General features: G+C 39.9%; 1 protein-coding gene across 2 annotated transcripts in view; it reads left to right on the plus strand.

Annotated features, from left to right (window-relative positions):
• Positions 1 to 18175, plus strand: part of SPATA13 (spermatogenesis associated 13) — a 91077-nt gene that overhangs the window by 29088 nt on the left and 43814 nt on the right. The window contains exon 2 of one of the 2 annotated variants that reach the window (XM_063305760.1): positions 6373 to 8175. In XM_063305760.1, coding sequence (XP_063161830.1) covers positions 6487 to 8175 — 1689 coding nt within the window. In that variant the 5' untranslated portion in view covers positions 6373 to 6486. Of the gene's footprint in view, positions 1 to 6372; positions 8176 to 15112; positions 15132 to 18175 lie in introns of those variants that run through there. The other variant, XM_063305762.1, reaches the window with a different exon arrangement.

Consider the following 18175-nt stretch of genomic DNA (forward strand, 5'->3'; position numbering starts at 1 on the left):
TACAGTATATTTCTTCTGCGCTACAGACAGTGGAATATGTCAGTCCAGCCTGAGAGAGTTTCCTTAAGTCAAGTTATGAATAATAACAATGGATGGGGTTAACACTGCACACTATGCCATAAACAAGGATTCATGACCGTATTGGCTGCACTGATTAACATACTCAGCCAAACCCAAAGAAACCGTATCATAGGCATCCATTCCTAATCACCATGGCCAAAATGATGAAAGTTGTGTTGTGATGTCACATCACATCACAAGCTCTTCACTTATATATCTCCTCCATCATGAGATCATATGCAAATTGATAAGGAAAGAATTTGCATTACAAGAAATGTTTTGTAGCCTTGCCCCCGCCCCCAGCAGATACCTATGCACATTATATAGCTTTTTTTTTTTAATCTGTTCAGTTGTGTCCGATTCTCGGAAACTGCCTGGTCCCTACAGTTTATTTGGCAAGTTTTTTTCAGAAGTGGTTTGCCATTGTCTGCTTCCTAGGGCTGAGAGAGAGTGACTGGCCTAAGGTCACCCAGCTGGCTTTGTGCCCAAGGCAGAACTAGAACTCACAGTCTCCTGGTTTCTAGCCTGATGTCTTAACCACTGCACCAGACTGGCCCAGCCACAGTCTAGCATTTTGATAAGTTAGTGACTCATAGCAACCATTTGTAAAATGGGAATAACTATTACAGAATACAGTTGTGCAAAAATAAATCACAAATGCTGTAGACATGACAAATGATGTTAAGAAACCACAATATCCACCAAATATTTTATTTAAAAAAAAGTCCACTTTTTTGGTTTAACTAGCTTCCTGTAACATTTGGATAATTATCTCATACACTTCGCTGAGGTCTGTTATCCACCTCGCCCTTCCTGATATGCGTATTCAATCTTATTTAAATCAGAGGAAATTCTTACTTTTTGGTTGTTTTGTGATAAATACCAACAGTCATCAATATCAATTACTAATAGCAATTTTGTCCTTCATCAGTCTGGAATTCATTCTCTAAAACCTTTATATTCATTACTATCTAAACTTTACTTGATTTTCCCATAGTTTATTGTTAGCAGAGTTATTGACTGAATTAGGTATTTTATCATTCAACAGGAGGGAAAATTAAACCCTTTAGCTTGTAAAATAATAGAGAAGTGAGGCTTTGTAGAGCTACTTATATGAAATTCTTGCTCAGCTGCTTGTGCTTCCTTTGTTTATTCTCCCCACCAGTGTTTCTCAACTTCGGCAACTTTAAGATGTATGGACTTCAACTCCCAGAATTCCCCAGCCAGCATGCTGGCTCGGGAATTCTGGGAGTTGAAGTCTACACATCTTAAAGTTGTCAAGTGTGAGAAACACTGCTCTGTGTTAAAGGCTGGTTTCTGTATCATGCTAATCCATAACATGGTTGAATTGGTTTAGTATATTTCTAGAAGCCTATATCTGGGAGCAGGAAATCACAATTTAGGCTGTGACATGTAAGAACTTAACCAGTTGTGCCAAAGTAGCCATTGAGTTGGAAGTTTATTCTTGGCTGTGGATGTCAAACCTCTTTTTAGTTCCTATGCTTCTGGAAGCTTGATTGTACGAACCATTAATACGGTACAGCGGCTTTCCTCGACCTGATGATTATGCTTGGTGAGGATTATGGAAATTGCAGTCCAACAGAACTGGAGGGCACCGGGATGAGGAAAGCTGCGTCACGCTGCGGTGTTCGCTAAACTGATGGTCGCCAGAGATTTACAACGATGCGTCGCTGCCCTGCCCTTACCAACACGTAGGAAGGTGCGTTTCAAAATAAGGTTTCGCCGATGGCCCCAGTTAAAAACGGCGGCCGGACCGGCTGTTCTCGGTTCTTCGGATGACTTCTCCAGCAGCCTCCCTTTGTCTCCGGCGGGGTCGCAAGGAGGGCGGGAAGAGGGGGGCAATCGACGCCTCGCCTGTTGACCCCCGTAAGAGATCTCCCTGCTAACTGAGAAGCGAGGCGATCTTAGCCCGACTTCCCCCAACCGGCCGCTTCTGAACGTCCCGGTCAACTTTGGTCGCCTTTTGCGGATCCAGAGACGCGACTTTGTCTCTGGGCTGAAAAGCCAGAACGAGGGGCATCAGCCGGGAGCGCTTCTTTCCTCTTGCCCAGACGCCGCGAGAGAGACAGGGGGACAATGGCGGAGAAACGGGGACGTGATGAGAAAGGGAGAACTATACGGCAGCCCTCTCGTAGTACTAGCCAAGTCCCTGTCCTCATGACCGGCTTGGCCCCTCCAAGCGCTTCGCACGCTTTCCACCCGCCTCTACGCGCCGGCGTGCCTGTAGGGTTTCCCCACCCCTCTGTTCCGGTTGCTGCCATAGTGATGAGTGGAAGCGGATTAGCCTCGGATACCCAGGGGAGGGGGAAAGCGCCGCCGCCGCCAGAGAGGGAGGCGTGAGAAGGCTGCTGTCGCTTCTCTCCTTCTTCCAGCGCCCATGTGGAAGCATTTAGGGGACCCCCTCCCGGCGATCGTTTCTTCCCAGCCCGACCCGGAGTTGGTGCTCGGCGCATGCAAACGTTTGGTCCCCTTTCCCAGGTAACTGGTGCCACCCTGGGTGGGTGGGAGGGACGGAAGACTCGTGATTAGGCTTCCCCGATTTCTTTGTCGCTTGAGTGCTCGGCGGTGGTTGCTGAACTGCGTTTGCACTTTCTTTTGCACTTCGTGTTTCTTCCTTTCTTTACGTCCTGGGATCCCTGAAAGGAGGGCCTGGGAGCCCGGCAGGTGGCTGGATCACAAGGTGTGGAAAAGTTAAAAGTAACGAGAAAGTTGGAAAGATAAAGAGAGATGTGTAAGGAGGGAGACGTCATCCCTTGGCGGGCCAGTGAGAAAATGATTCCCTGAAATAACAACTTTGGGTGGCCATTATTCCCCTGCAATGTTATTTTTCACTGTGTTGTCAACCCTTGTCCTTCCAATAACAATATATTGTTATTTTAGAAGTAGGTGTGTAAACCTTGATTGCCTTCCATTATAATGCCTTGTCCCTTGCAGTAACTTTCTTCGCCCCGGTGCCCTAGATATTTTGGACTACATACCCCAGCCATCCCCAGACAAAAAATGCCATGAGACTGAGATAATCCAGTATACCTGGAAGATACACAAATGGGGAAAAAAATCTCTTTCTACCCTATCCTTTTTTCTTAACCTTGCCTTTTATTGTTTTGGTCTTGTATGTGTCCACTCAGAAGTTCAAAAGTAAATATTAGTTCACTGGGATTATTTCATAAATTTAGGCTCTAAAAGCAGTTGTCATGTTTACTCTCCTCCCTTTTTAAACTTTAAAACTATATTTTAAATTTTTGAAATACAATCAAAGGAATGCTGATGGAGTATTTGAATCTGAAGGTCCTAAAAGTTACCTGAAAAATAGTGCCATTTAAAGTGGCCCCTTGTAAATATTTAGATTTAAGCCTGCCTTGGTGTGAGTAAGAAATGTCTATTGCAGTATAGTGAGTGATGCTATAAAGATTTGAATAGGGTAGCAGGGGAAAACAGAATTAAAAGGGGGGTGTTTCATATCTCTTGGACACACACTAAGCCCTTGTTTGCTACTGCGTAATGTCAATTTTAAAAGAAGGAAAGTAGAGTATGTAAGGGAAAAAGTAACTTGTTGAGGATGAAGTTGATTGAAACAGAACATTTCCAAGGGTTTTTATGGAGTATATATAAAAGATTGCTTATGCAACGTATTTTTCTCTTTAACTAGAAATTAAAACAAGACTGAAGGACTTAATGGTTGTTTGAATTAACAAACTTCCATGTGGAATGTTAATATATTGCTTATTTATGTGGATAGGTGCTAGATCTCTCTTTCCCCCCCCCCCTTTCTCTTTAATACTGATTAAATTCTGGATGTTCAGTGCATTGACTCCATTTGTTATTTTGACTGTAGGAATTTATAGCTTTCACAAGTAGCAAGGATGGCTTAAAAGTGAAGGCTTAAAGGTGGATATAGTAGCTTCTGGTCCTGCAGACTTCTCCTCAACTTCTTTGGTTGCTAAGAGGGCTTTACTTCATGTTTATAAATTAACTCAGGAAGTGTTTACAGAGATGGCTTCCACTGAGCATTAGCAGATCCAGCACAGGTGATTAGTGCTCGAAAGACCTTGATACGGAGCTGCCTGATTCCTATTTTGGTTCAGATTTCCCTAACAAAAAAGTGTGTGTTCTGTCAAGGAATTATAAAGAGCAGGATTGAATCGTGAGATTGATGAAAAACGTAATCAGGAAATATCATTTTAAATGAGTTTAAATCTCCAGGAGCAGATGAATTGCATCCTAGGTTAATGGAGGAACTAGCAGATGGGCTGGCCAAACTCTAAAGGAGTATCATCTTTCAGAAATCCTGGAGAACTGGTGAATATCAGATGACTGGAGAAGGATAAATGTTACTCTCTTCAAAAGGTGTAAAACAAAGATTCAGGAAACTGTAGATTAGTGAATCTGACCTGGATTCCTGGGAAGATTCTAGAACAGATCATAAAGAGATTGATTTGTAGCCACTTCAAAAATCATGTAGTAATTATCAGAAATTGGCATATTGTCAGTAACTAATCTTGGGAGACTAACTTTGTGACATTTTTTTATCTGTTAATCTCCATAATAAAGTGTGGGAATACTATGGATCTTGACTTTAGCAAACATAGCCATGACATGCTGATTAGGAAACTGGACAGGTTGGATGGCATAATAATTAAGTAGATATATAAGTGTCCCGAAAATCTTATTCAAAAAGTGTTTATTAATGGTTTTTCACCAGTTTGGAAACAGGTATCAAGTAGGGTTCAATAGAGATCAGTCCTGGGCCTATACTCTTCAGTATTTTCTGTAATGACTTAGATGAAGAGATTGAGGAAATGCTTATCAAAATGCTTATCAAGATGATGTAACACTAAAAGAGAGAGTTAATACAGGAAAGATGAAATTCAAAACGATCTTGTAAGGTTGGAGAAATTGGCTCAGAGAGAAGAATGCAACATTTTTCATTTAGGAAACAAAAATAAAATCTACAGGTATACGATGGTTGACATCTGGTGTGGTAATGGTATGATATTTGTAAAGTTTTGGGAATAACAGTTGATCACAAACTGAGCCAGCATTGCCAAAAAGACAAATCAGCATTTGGACTGCATCAGCAGAAGTATTTCCAAAGCACAAGAAATAATTGTTCCACTTTATTCTGCCTTGGTGAGACCTGACATCCTCTGCTATGTCTAGTTCCATATTATGTCTCATTTTAAGAGCCATTCAGAGAAATTGGAACAGGCAGTGAAAATAATCAGGGGTCTAGAAACTTAAGTTCTTTCAAGAGGGGTTAAAGAAGCTGGGTATGTTTAGCCTTCAGAAAATATGATTGAGGGGAATATGGTATGTTCTTCAAATACCTGAAAGGTTGCACACAGAAGGTCAAGACCTATTCTCTCTCATTCCAGAATATAGGACATAGAATAATGGATTTAAGTTGCAGGAAGGCAGATTCTGATTGAATATTAAAGCAGTTTGACAGTGGAACTGTTTATTCAGGGAGGTGATTTCCCTATTTCCCCTTCTTGAGATGTATTCATGCAGAGGCTAGACAGCCATCTGCTGGGATGCTTTAATTTAGATTTCTGCACTGAGTATAGGATTCAACTCAATGGCTTAGATGACCCTTTCCATTTCTATGATTCTCTTCTTCTAGGCGGAGTTCATAATTGTGTTAAGCCATTACGGCTTGTTTTTTGGTTAACGTGAGACAGGAATCAACCACAATGGTTTGTAAATCACAGTTTATAGCTTAATATGTGTGAATTTAGTCAGTTGTGAGTTATTAAAATGGCCAGATTTCAGCAGTGTGATTTCAGATAGCTTTCCAGGATTGTGGGGAGAGATTAAGGGTAGGTGTGGGACCAGTTTACTCCCCAAAAGCTTCCCATTCATATCTCCAGTCTTAAAGTGCCCATCCCAACTCACCCCAAATTAACTGAAAATTACATTGCTGGAAGACCGAGTTGTAGCTCCCAGCTATTTACAAGATGCCCAAACTGCATGATTTGCTTAGTATGATGTGTCAGCCAGTAATGTATCCAGTCCAGTGGAAGCTTCAACTAGATCCTGATGTGGTTGGTGGATTGAATTTCTTTGGCTGAAAGCATTAATGTTAGAAATAACTGCCTAATACAAGTATCTAAGCTGCGTAAGTAACATCTGGTAATATTCATTTAATTAGTATCAAGATACATGTGGTATTATTTTAAAGACTTTCCCAGCTACACTAGAGAGCCTTACAACCCTGTCTTTTATACAGAGAATCTCTCTTTTCTGAGTAGAAAAAAAATCCTAAATGCTGACTTTGTTTTCTTGGTGCAGGCAGTGCAGACTACTGGAGAGCTGAATTCACAGAAAATATGTACAAACAAGGAGCTTGAAAAATGTACCATTGAACAAAGGCTTCAGCATGGAGAAGATGAAGATGAAGAAGGCATGAGCTATGACTCCCTGTGTTCCTGTACAAAAACTGAAAACATGACAACTTGGCAGAATGGCTCTGGAAATGCCACCTCTGTTATCTGTATAGTGATGGATAATAAAGAATCAGGGAACAATACTACCTCATTGTGTCATAATGGGGGATGCAGCACAAATAACAAAAATGGAAATAACAATCAGGATGATAAAGCCAATCCTTCCAAAATAATGCGTTTTTTCCCCACTCCTCGGAAAAGATCCAGCTCCAATGTAGAACGGCCTCGTTCAGTTATAGTTATGGGGAACTCATCAACATGGAATACTTTGTCTTCCCTTAGAAAAATGGGATCTTTCAAGAAGTTGAAATCATCCGTTCTCCAAGGAATTCCAGCCAAAGAAGATCCAGGTAACTTAAACGATAACCTGACAGAGAACAAAATCAGGAAGTGCATTCCAAACAATACAGCAGTGAGAGTTCAGACAAACAGGTATTCTTATTCAGGGCCCCTCCATGACTTGCACAGCACAACAGATAACACAGTGGTTTCTGATCATTCTGATGGAGAAGAAATGGACGATTCCTTCCTCAGGAGCACTTGTCGATCACGCAGCATCAGGCGTGCTTATGGAACTGGCCGTATAAATTTATTAGATGGTGATAAAACTCAGGATCCTCAGAGCAAAACCAAAATGGTATCCCCCGTCACGCAAGAACCCCAGAGTTGTGAAATTGTAGGAAAAGATTCAGAATGCCCCAAGGGAATCTACAGGAGGAGTAAGAGCAGCGATAACCTGAATTTTCTGAAAAAGAGCTCATTCAAAAGGAAGTCAACCTCAAACCTTGCCGACCTCAAAGCGGTAAACGAAAAGCATACGCCACTAAGAACCACGAGTATGTCTTTGACTGACTCAGACAAAACCAACAGGAACTTGGAGCGGAAATCAAAACGATGGAAGAGCCCAATTAGAGCGAAGGATTTTGACAGAGTTTTGAAACTTGTCAGTAATGTAACTGATGGTGCTTTGAAGAAGGACTGTACTGAGAGTGACATTTCTTCCCCTGGTGAACAGAACCAGAAGACCAGACCAAACAGCAGGCTCCATGAGGACTATTCCCGCAGGGTTTCCGGCAGCACCGAGAATGATAGGTGGAAGTGTCTACCACCCCGGCGTAACCCAGTCTCAGCTGTTCCCAGGTACAGCATCCAGAGCTCTGAGGATGACTATGCTGGATCACCATCTTCATTAAATCTTGATGCTACTGGCCATAGGATGTCGTCCTGTGATCTTTCAGACTTGGTTTGTTCGCCACCTCCACTTCAGAACCCTGGGTCCCTTCCTGATGAAGTGTTCCATGAAGATTTTGATGGGTCAAAAAATCGCAACCTATTTACATACAGCACTGAGCACCCCATCAGTCCTGCTAGACCCACCGTTCCCAAGCCTCAGAGTCCTACTGCTGAAAGCATCAAGTGCATTATGGATGTCCATTGTCCCGACCGGTACAGTACCCTGTCGCTCAGCTCAGTGGAAAGTGAGGGAAGAGGGGAGGGGCCGTCTGCCAAGTTGGGGAAGAGTCCTGTTTGCCTCCAGGATTCTGTGCAAGCTGTATACTATGATGATACAAATGAAGACAGTGGCATCAGCAGCCATTCTCAGCTGAGTCTCAACTTAGCTGTGAGCGCTGATGAAAAGAAGGAAGAGGTAAGAAGGAAAGTGAACACTGTATCTTTAAAACAATCAGTAATGCCCCATATCCTGTAGCTTAGCAATCTTGTGCCTATGTTATCTTTCTTACAATGCTTTCCTTTGAGTGTATTTATGCAGAAGTAAATCCCCATGGATAGAACTTCAAAATATGTTGAAGGTAGCACCATTTTATTTTGCCTGCCTGTGCACAATAATAACCACAGCTCTAGTAGAGAGGTTGCTTATGTATCTTTTCAAGGACAATTTCATTGCATTTCACACGGTTAGAAGCTTGGGGCAGGATCAAGACCCAGCAGGTCTAGTGAAGAGTGCTGGAATCTTGACAAAAAACACGTAGTGCAAACTACATGTCTGTGTTGATGGTAGTAAACTGGTAAGTGACCTTGCAGCCAGCCCTCAGCTTGTTAAGCTTATGCATCCACAATGCATATGTGTATATCAGTATTGCATATACTGCATATATTGTGTTTAAATGGCAATATATGTTGGCAAATTATTTAAATATATATTGGTTAGAAGGATATTTTCTATCATCAATTTATAAAGTGTCATCTGAGATGTAATGTGACTCCAATAATTATGATTTTTGTGAACGGATTATTTTTTTCTTTTTTTCCCCTTTCATTTTGCTCATATCCCTTTCAGCAGCCCTAATCTCTATAGCATCAAATAACTCATAATCATTACTATGTTTAACATTTTGTATTAGTAAGAAAAGTGACGTGGTCACTGTTTCTGAGGCCACGTCCTAAGAACATAAGCAGTGCCCTGTTAGAACGGACCCCTGGCCCATCTAGTCCAGCAGTCTGTTCTCACAGTAGCCAACCGACAGCACAAGGAAGCCCCCTAGGCTTCCAGAAGATGGCCTTCAGAAGCAGTCATGCTGCCATCAAGGCTGATAGCCATGGATCCTCATGACTTCCATGAATTGATCCAACCCGTTTTTGGAGCCAGCCAAGCTACGTCTCATGGTAGTGAATTCCAAAGTTGAATTACATGTTGTATAAAAAATACTTCCTTTGGTCTGTCCTGATTCTTCCAGGATTCAATTTCACAGGGTGACCTCCCTAGAGGTCAGGGATTTGGGGAAGGAGGAAATAGCTTCTCCTTGTCCACTCTATCCACACCATGCATAATTTTGTACTCCTCAATGGTGTGTCCTCCATTTTGCCTCCTTTCTAGACTGAAAAGCCCCAAATGTTGCAACCTTTCCTCATAGGGCAGCTGCTCCACCCCCTTAACCATCTTAGTTGCCCTTCTCTGAACCTTAATCATGTCATTACAGACTTGTATGTATCATTCTGAGCATTCATTTTGATTTTTTAAAAGCAGATTTCTGTTCCTTGTGACTTTAGAGAATGGCTTGAATTTTGCCTAATTAATGTTCACAGCCAGTGTTGCTCCAGTTTTTACTGGAAAAGACTTAAGTATCCTGTCAATGGCCTCCTGCTCTTGTCCACCAATAACCATCTACAAACTCTTTCTCTGCCCAGTTCCTTCTTGCCTTATCAGTGCTCTTGTAAAGTTTGAAAATTGGAGCCTGAGAGTAGAACTATGCTAAATACAAGAAATGTGTGGAAGAACAGGAAAAGGAAACTGGGTTAACAATTTGTGGCTTTTGACTTAACTCCTTTTTTTTTATTTTGCTTCCTGTTTCTTAACTACCATTCTTAACTTGCAACATATGCTGACAGTTAAAATATTGCAGAAAGCTTTTACAAGCTTCCATATAAATTGAGGCAGATAGACAGGCAGACAGCTTCTCCTTTCTTGCTTGCTTGCTTGCTTGCTTGCTTGCTTGCTTGCTTGCTTGCTTGCTTGCTTTCTTCTTTCCATGATTATAACACAGTCTTAGATTTCATAAACCTCTCTACTGAACTTAACAGCTCCATCACTGGTGCAGTAAAGTGTACCAGAAATGCTGCTATCAAAAGATACTCAGTTTTTTTGTATTATAAAAGCACTAGTTCATCAACCCCAAGAAAAGATACGATTGATCTCAGGATCCTTCTGTCTGCAATGTACTTAGGATTTATTTTAGCAATTTGCATAACATCAAGAATTATATAAATCATTTTCTTCCACCTGTCTGTGGCTGATTCATTGAGTCTGTGCTGTGCCACATTTTAGATTTCATTCTAACCTGGTTATTTTAGAGCAGTTAGCTATAACTGTACGAAGACTCTGCAGGTTTATTCTAAAATGGCTTATGTTGTTGATGCATGAAAGATAATCTGTCTGGCTTGTGACATCTGAATTATTTATTTAGTCGATTTTTAAGTCTGTACCCTCAGAATAATATTGGATGTTGAATCATAACTTTTCATATTGCACCTGCTTGTATACATTCATCTCTGAATCCCACATATGTTCTTCCGTGGAATAAACTTCAGCAGATGAATCAGAGAGGTATAAATCAAATGGAATTTTATTTGACATAACAAAATGGTAGAATATGCGCTTTGTATTAGAAGGTCCCAGGTTAGAACACATGCTTTATATTGCAGAAGGATATAATTTCCAACTTCTTTAGGTAAAAGGATGCGAAGTATGGGGTTTGAGAAAATCTCTCTTCAGTGTTCAGCCACTAAATCAACAATAGAACAATAGCATAACGTTTTTGAGATTGTAGTCTTTGTGTTTATCTTAATAATACTGTTACTGATTTAATGGAGAAGCCATAGAAGGAGTGAATCTTTCTCCACAAGGACTAAAAACAATTAAACGAAAGCCGAAACATTTTGTGTTCCCAGTTCTGAAGCAAACTTCAAATGGCAATCTGTGTCAGCTCCTACAAACACAGAGCACTTAATGTGCTGGTGTTGATGTAGCAAGATCAGAATGTTCATAATCACTGAACATGTGAATCCATGTTTTTCATGAAGCAGATGGAAAATTAAAGTACTCAATTTATTTTATTAGTTCCCGTATTTTCAGGGGAAAAATGTGTGTGGCTGCCATTTCAGGGATCAATCCATTTGTATTCTCAACATGCCCCCTAGTGGTGTTCCAGGAAGCTTGACAGGTTCAAGTTTTGGAAATTTACAATGCCGAGTTCTGACATTTAAACTTTTTAATTATCCAGAAAAGCCCTTTAAATATAGCATATGGCTCCGTTACGGTTGTTAGGAGTTCAGTGTTCCTGTAGATCTGATGCAGAATTTTGAAATTCCCTTTAGGTTTATAGAGCATTTTAATATGATGCAACTGGAGTACCTACTAAGTTTCTTTTATTTTCGTTTCTAAATCGCCAGGTATGCTCTACTACTTGTGCAGTCTTGGAAGTACAATAAGACAAGGCAAAGGGTGAAATTTGGCTTAATGAAAAGTAGCCTTTTAGCTCCAGTTCTTGCCTCTACATGTAAGGTCATCGGGGTTGGGATCTATATCAGTTCAATATGTGTGCATTTGATTAGAGCTACTAGATCTAGGCTGGCAAATTCCAGGCAGTCGTGAGATTGCAGCAGAGAGATACAGAAAACTCTAACTCTGCTGCCATCTAGTGGCTGGCTGGATTTTTGCAGATGAGATCTGATAGCTTCCGTCCTGATGATGGTGCTGTAACTTGTCTGGCTCCTTCGTTTCTTTTTAGACAAGTTACTGATTTTTTTTTTCCAGGCATGGCTTTTAAGTGAATTTAACTATTTGAACACTACTTTTCAGAAAAAGGATTCTTTTTCCACCAAACTTTTTGCCATGTACATATGATGCTTTAAGTTTTCAAACTGTAATTGCTCTGAAGGCCCATTCTAGGGCAAAAGGCAACTCAGAAATACATAACAATAAATGCATACGCATGATAATACATAATGATAATATGTGTCAGTTATCTTCCCTATCTGAGAAACTAGCGCTCAGGTTATAAGTGACTAAGTTATATCAAGTTTTTTTTTCATTTCAGATAGTGTTAATGGAAATATAACCTTAATTATCTCAGTCATCCTTACAACAATTTGTAAGGTAAGCCAGTATTACCGCTGCAGCATGCCAGCCTGTTTGTGGTTTGCCAAAGGCCATTGATGGACAACAAAAGCAGTGTTATGCTGCAAGCTCCTCCCTATTTAGGGGCCATGCCGTCTCATGACACACAGTGACAAGGGGCAGGGCTTGTGTTGCAACGCTGCAGTGCTGCTTTTGTCACTCTGCTCCCGCCTTGCCCCCTGCCTGCAGATGCTGCTTTGATGACCCAGGTTCATGGTTAATATACTTCATAATAAAGTTTCGTTTGTAGAAAAATATAATCAAGCAGTGATAGGCAAGATTCATTCAGGCGCTGCAATATGATTAAATTTGTTATTCAGCCTATGACCTTTATAAGCTCAGCAATTGAGCAAATGCATCAATAATTATCCATAACAAGGATGCTGAAGCCAGCTTTGTCTCTGTCTCTGTCAGCTGTTGCAGAAGGACAGCAATAGAGCTGAGTTCACAAGGTGTATTTGCATCATCTAGACTTCATACTTTTTTTAATGTAGATAATAAACCTAATTATCACTCACACTTTTTTTTATTTTTTGTGCTTTTGAGCCAGCCTTGACTCTTGGTGACTATGTTTCATCTAAGAAATCTGAGAAATTGAGAGCCAATTTGGTGCAGAGGTTAAGGTGCTGGCTTAGAAACTAGGAGACTGAATTCTAGTCTTGCCTTAGGCATGAAGCCAGCTGGGTGACTTTCGGCCAGTCATTCTCTCTCTGTTCAACCCACCTCACATAGCTGTTGTGGGAAAAAATAGAATATGAGGGAGGAGTGTTAGGTATTTTGTTGCCTTGCCTTGAAGTATATGTATATGTATATGTGTATATATACAAATTGACAAGTGACAGCAACTTCAGGAAGAAGGAGTATGAGAAGCTGGAGAGGTACCAGGGCCTGAAGGAGGAATTAGAGACGATGTGGAAAGGGAAGGCCAAAGTGGTCCCAGTGGTGGTAGGGGCACTTGGGGCTGTGACTCCCAAGCTGAGAGAGTGGCTCCAACAGATCCCAGGAACAGCATCAAGAGCTCTCTGTCCAGAAGAGTGCAGTGCTAGGAACAGCTAAGATACTGCGCAGAACCCTCAAACTCCCAGGGCTCTGGCAGAGGACCCGAGGTTGAGGAAGACACCACCCATAGGGGTGAGAAGGGGATTTTTTTTTTTATTCTAATAATAATCGTCTGTGACATATTATATGGTATGTTAATGTTGTAGATTGTAGCAAGGAAGAAGCCAGGTTAACTTTCTAATTCCTCCTGAGTTCTTCTGTGCTCAGTGCATTGATATTGGATCTTCTGTGGACCATTTCTGAAAACAGAGGCCACAATAGAATGTCTGCTCCTGAGAGTGGTGTGCATGAGTCAGGACATGACTAGAATATTAGATGTCCTGAAACAGAGGTTCCTAGAGCAGGTTGGGGCTGCTCGTCCCCATAATTCCCAGCCATCATGCTGCAGAATAATAGACTTGTAAATGCCAGATTGGAGAAGGCTGCCTTTAAGAAATGCCAGCAGTGAGAAATGGCTGTGCTACTTTCTTAGCATCTGTTCTGTATCTTGCTCTATCTGCTGAGTGTGCAGGATTGTAGTCCGTTATACAATGCTGCTCATAAAATATGCTTTAAGAGCATGTTTCTGCAGGAAGAAACATCAGAATCACACATTCAGGGGAAAAAAATCTTTATTCTCTATTGGTCTTTTTTATATGAATATCCTTACAGCCGAAATATGCATATTTAAACAGGATTGTATATACAGAATTAAGCTCCATATTCCATTTTGGGGGTTAAGAAAAGCAGATTGGATTCTTATAATTTATTATTTGGTTTATATGGAAGTCCATCACAGTTTTCCTCTCCCCGCCCCACCCCACCTTCCAGGAGGCTATTTTTCTGAATGTATCTCTCAGTAACTGTGATTACCATAAACTTGTAAAACTAACTCAACCCTGTGTTTTCCAATTGTGTTGGGATTTCAATTTTCACTAAGCACTCAGAATTTATTAACTATAATAATTATAGGAAAATTATTATAGTGATTAGCACAAACCTCAGTCACAACATTAACCTAAAAGAAATGGATTGCCTCATTTTTGGAATGGTCAGGTAGCTGTGAGTTTTCCCCAACATGCCCTCCTGAAGATATAATAAAACTATGATTGTTAGCTAGTTGCTTAAACTGGCTAGGAATTCTGTGAATTAGACTAGTTGGTAATTGTTATTAATGTTTAATAGGACTTTAATTTATACAAATATATTAAAAGGCAGTCAATAAAAACTACATTTGCATACAGCTATTTCCCATTGATTTTAAGATAGGGGATCATATTACCAAATATACTCTTCTGATATCTCAATTTATGCTGGTAGAAATAAAAGTAATTTTGGCCAAGTTAGTAAGATGAAGATTTACATGGCTAATATGAACTCATTTGCTAGCTGTCCTAGAAGCATTTTCTTAGGACCAGATAACAAACGCCTGTTCTTGTTGCAAGTGCTTCAAGATATCTGGAATATGGGAGGCAAGGCCATTGCTGCAACACAGATTACAAATCTTTCTATGAATTCTTTGTTTTCATCAGACAGAAATGAAACATTAAAGGCATTAATTTGATAATTCTTTTCCAGTCTCAAGAGACTAGAAAAGTAGCCAAGAAAGGGGGAAAAAAAATAGTTGGATTTTTAATGATAGCATTGTTCTTGTCTTTGATTCTCCCTTTTCCAGTTTGGATGTTAAGAACTTTGCATTCCTTGGCACAATTGACAACCAAGAAAAAATGATGAAATGTGCATAGGAATTAGGTACAAATTGAAACAAAAAGGAACTATGGAAGAGCTAACTTGAATGGTGGTACCCACTGAAATGAAAGGGGATGCAGGAAGCCCTGTTCTTCAAGAAACAAGAGAAACCAAATGCAGGCTGTTCATTACTTTGAATCTTATTCAGTCTGGAAACTGTCTAAAAAAACATAGAGTTCACGGTAAGCCATGAAAAATAATGATGGATTTTCTCATGGTTCCAAGACTTTAAAAGATAATCTCCAAAGACTGTGGCAGCAAATAACATCTGAGGAGTATCTAGCCATAGCCACTTGAAGGAGATATGGGTTCTTTCCTAGAGGAGAACCTTGAATTTAATTTGAGGTGAATTGAACCATTTCATATTAGCAGAACCAGTAGTTGAAAGAGATTAAGTTTTGATACCTTGAAAACAACTTTCTGAAGTTGAACCTCAGTGAATTGGGCTTCAAAAACTTGTCAAGGTAAAGGCCAAATGACACTGGTTAATAAGTTTGCATTAAGATTTTCATGTGACTGTTGATTTGTGTAAGGCTCTGGTGGTTGGTCTGTTGACTTATTGGAGAGAGAGAATCTTTAATTTTTTAATACAAAGTTGAGCTGTATTTAAATATCAGAATAGAATATATCTGTAAATTTGTGTTGCCTTGCTCAGCTACTAACAGTATTTACAGCACGCTTTCTTTAATTATAACAGTTAACAAATTGTTTAGGTTATAGACGAAGTGAGACCATCTTATTTTGCTGCTATCTGTGTGTAGTAGGTACAGAGAAATTGAGGTAGGTAAGATACATAGGTATTTTTATCCCTTTCACCTTTGGGTGTGAAAAAAATCTTAAAAGATGGAAAAGTGATCAGTTGCCAGTTTGATATAATCACAGGGTGTAATTTATTTAAGATCATGTATAATCCCGTATAATTTGGGGTTCTATTTTTTAATTCTTCCTATCTTTTTTTCTCTTCTTGATTAAGAAAGTTCCAAAAATATTTTACTTTCATGAGTATAAAGAGCAATGTGCACTGCTGATGCTTTATGCACAAAAGAGGAAATACAAACAATAATAAGTGACCTAGTATTGAAAGAAATGTTTCATTTTCCAGTGCTGGATACACATGTATGGCAAGAATTAGAACTCTGCGCATATTCTGATTTCTTGCTTGATTTTTCTCTTAATGGGCCAAAGTTGGGAAAAGAGAAAAATTCAGAGCTCTTTGCCCTAATTCTAGGTTTGGCTTAATGCAAATTTTTGGAGCTTATAAAACTAGATGGCAGCAGACTTAATGTGGGGTTTATATCTTATTTAGTTGATTATGTTATGATGGTAGTCCCCTTTCAGCCCCTCTCTGCCAGAGTTCCAAGACAGGGAATCAACAAAGCTAGGATATGCATCTAATAAATAAAATGAAATCACTTTTCTCTCCAACATGTTCCTGCTCAGCTAGGCAAAAATTAGATCCCAACCCCTCCTTGATCAGGTAAAATAGCCTCTGTCCTGTTGAAACTGAAGGAAAATCTTCAGGAAAAGTAGAACAAGCACAAGTAAAGGGGTGAAGGTAAAAGAAAAGTGGAGACTATTATCCCTTCATCCCCAGAGTGAAGCTGGGAATTTTCAGAAAGCCAAAAGGGAAACACAGGTAAATCTGAGTTAGAAAGGAAATTCTGGATCAAGGAATTACTACTTGGGTTGACATAGGTAAATGTCTAGTTAGCTAAGGTTATTTAGTATTTAAGTTTGCCTCATGGACTCTGATACCCATAGTCTCTATGTGAGCTTGGCCTGTTTGATCAATTCGGGATCTTGGTGCAGCAGAATTCTTCATTTTTCTTACAGATTCATATCTTCTTGGGATATGCCCAGGATCCAGCACTGTTCCTGCAAACCTCTCTATTGCAGATCTTTTAGAGCAGCTATCTGAAATTTGAGCAGCTACATATTTTTCTCTCTTTTACCATGTATTGTTTTTGCATGCGATTATCTTAAATGAAAAAAGGAAGTTTTAATTTTCCTTTTCTTATTCTTAATCGAATTTACTTTGAATTATAGATCATGCTTCTCATCCAGATCCCAAAGAGCTGATTTCCTTAATGATGTGCTCTAAAAGCTACAAAACTTTATTAATAATAATAATAATCCCATTATCCTGGGAAGTAAGTCATAGGATCCCTGTCTGTTCCACCAAGTAAAGAATCCCTCAGGAAGACAGTTACTAACAACAGAACTACCAAGCAATTATAGAGATAGCTTTGAAGAAAGTATGTGACAGCCATTATATAAACATCAGTTTATCTGGAAAGACAAAAGAGGGTCAGAAAGAACCTCAAGATTTGCCACCTTGACTCTGTTTAGGTATAAGAGGGAGGGAAAGAGAAAACCTGTGAGGGTCTCAAGATTCTGTTGTTGTTGCCTATATCAATAAAGTAGAATTCTAGTATTTCTTGTGGTATCTGTTTTCCTACCTGGTCTACCTCAAAGGGCTGAAAGAAAGTGGACCAGACTGTGTATAAGGAGAGGAGGAGAGTTGACTCTCCCCATCTTTAAGCCTATGGGCTCAGCCCTGCGAGTACAGTTATCCATCCATTTTTAATAAATATTTATTCAATAGCAGGTCTGGTTGATACATGCAATATTATTTGGTGAATGCCATATCTGGCAATTATTTTCTGTGCATATAACTTTAATAATTATTAAATTATATATGTTACAATGGCATACTCAGGTAAAATGGGTGGGCAGACTTGTTCCATGAACTGCCTACTGCCCATCCTGTTGGTTTTGTGCAGTTGTGTTACAGAATCTTGAGTGATGGTGGGATCTCTGCCAATGCCTTGTAATGTTGCTGACAGAGGGTACATTTTTGAGGTAGGGAATTTATGTCAGCTCTGAGTCTTGCACAGTAATGCATTTTGGGCAACAAGATGTGCAATGTTTGAGTTGATGGATGGAAGGAGAGGAAAAACACTGGAGGACATTGGAAAGGAAATAGGGAAGGAAGCCAAAAACACATTTTTGTGGACAGGTACTGTCTGAATATGATCAGGGTTCAGGCCTTTATGAGGATTGTGCCAGGTGTTCCGAACTTTCAAATATTGCTATATTTCTCACCCAGTGGTGAGAAATACTGGAAACTGTAACTCAGAAAGATCTGGAGAGCCATCAATTTCATATTCCTGTCATATGCCCTGTAAATCTGCAAGTCTAATAGGAAATATAGGAGGGGAAGGAG

This window comes from Candoia aspera, chromosome 5, assembly GCF_035149785.1.
Source record: "Candoia aspera isolate rCanAsp1 chromosome 5, rCanAsp1.hap2, whole genome shotgun sequence".
Classification (NCBI taxonomy): Eukaryota; Metazoa; Chordata; class Lepidosauria; order Squamata; family Boidae; genus Candoia; species Candoia aspera.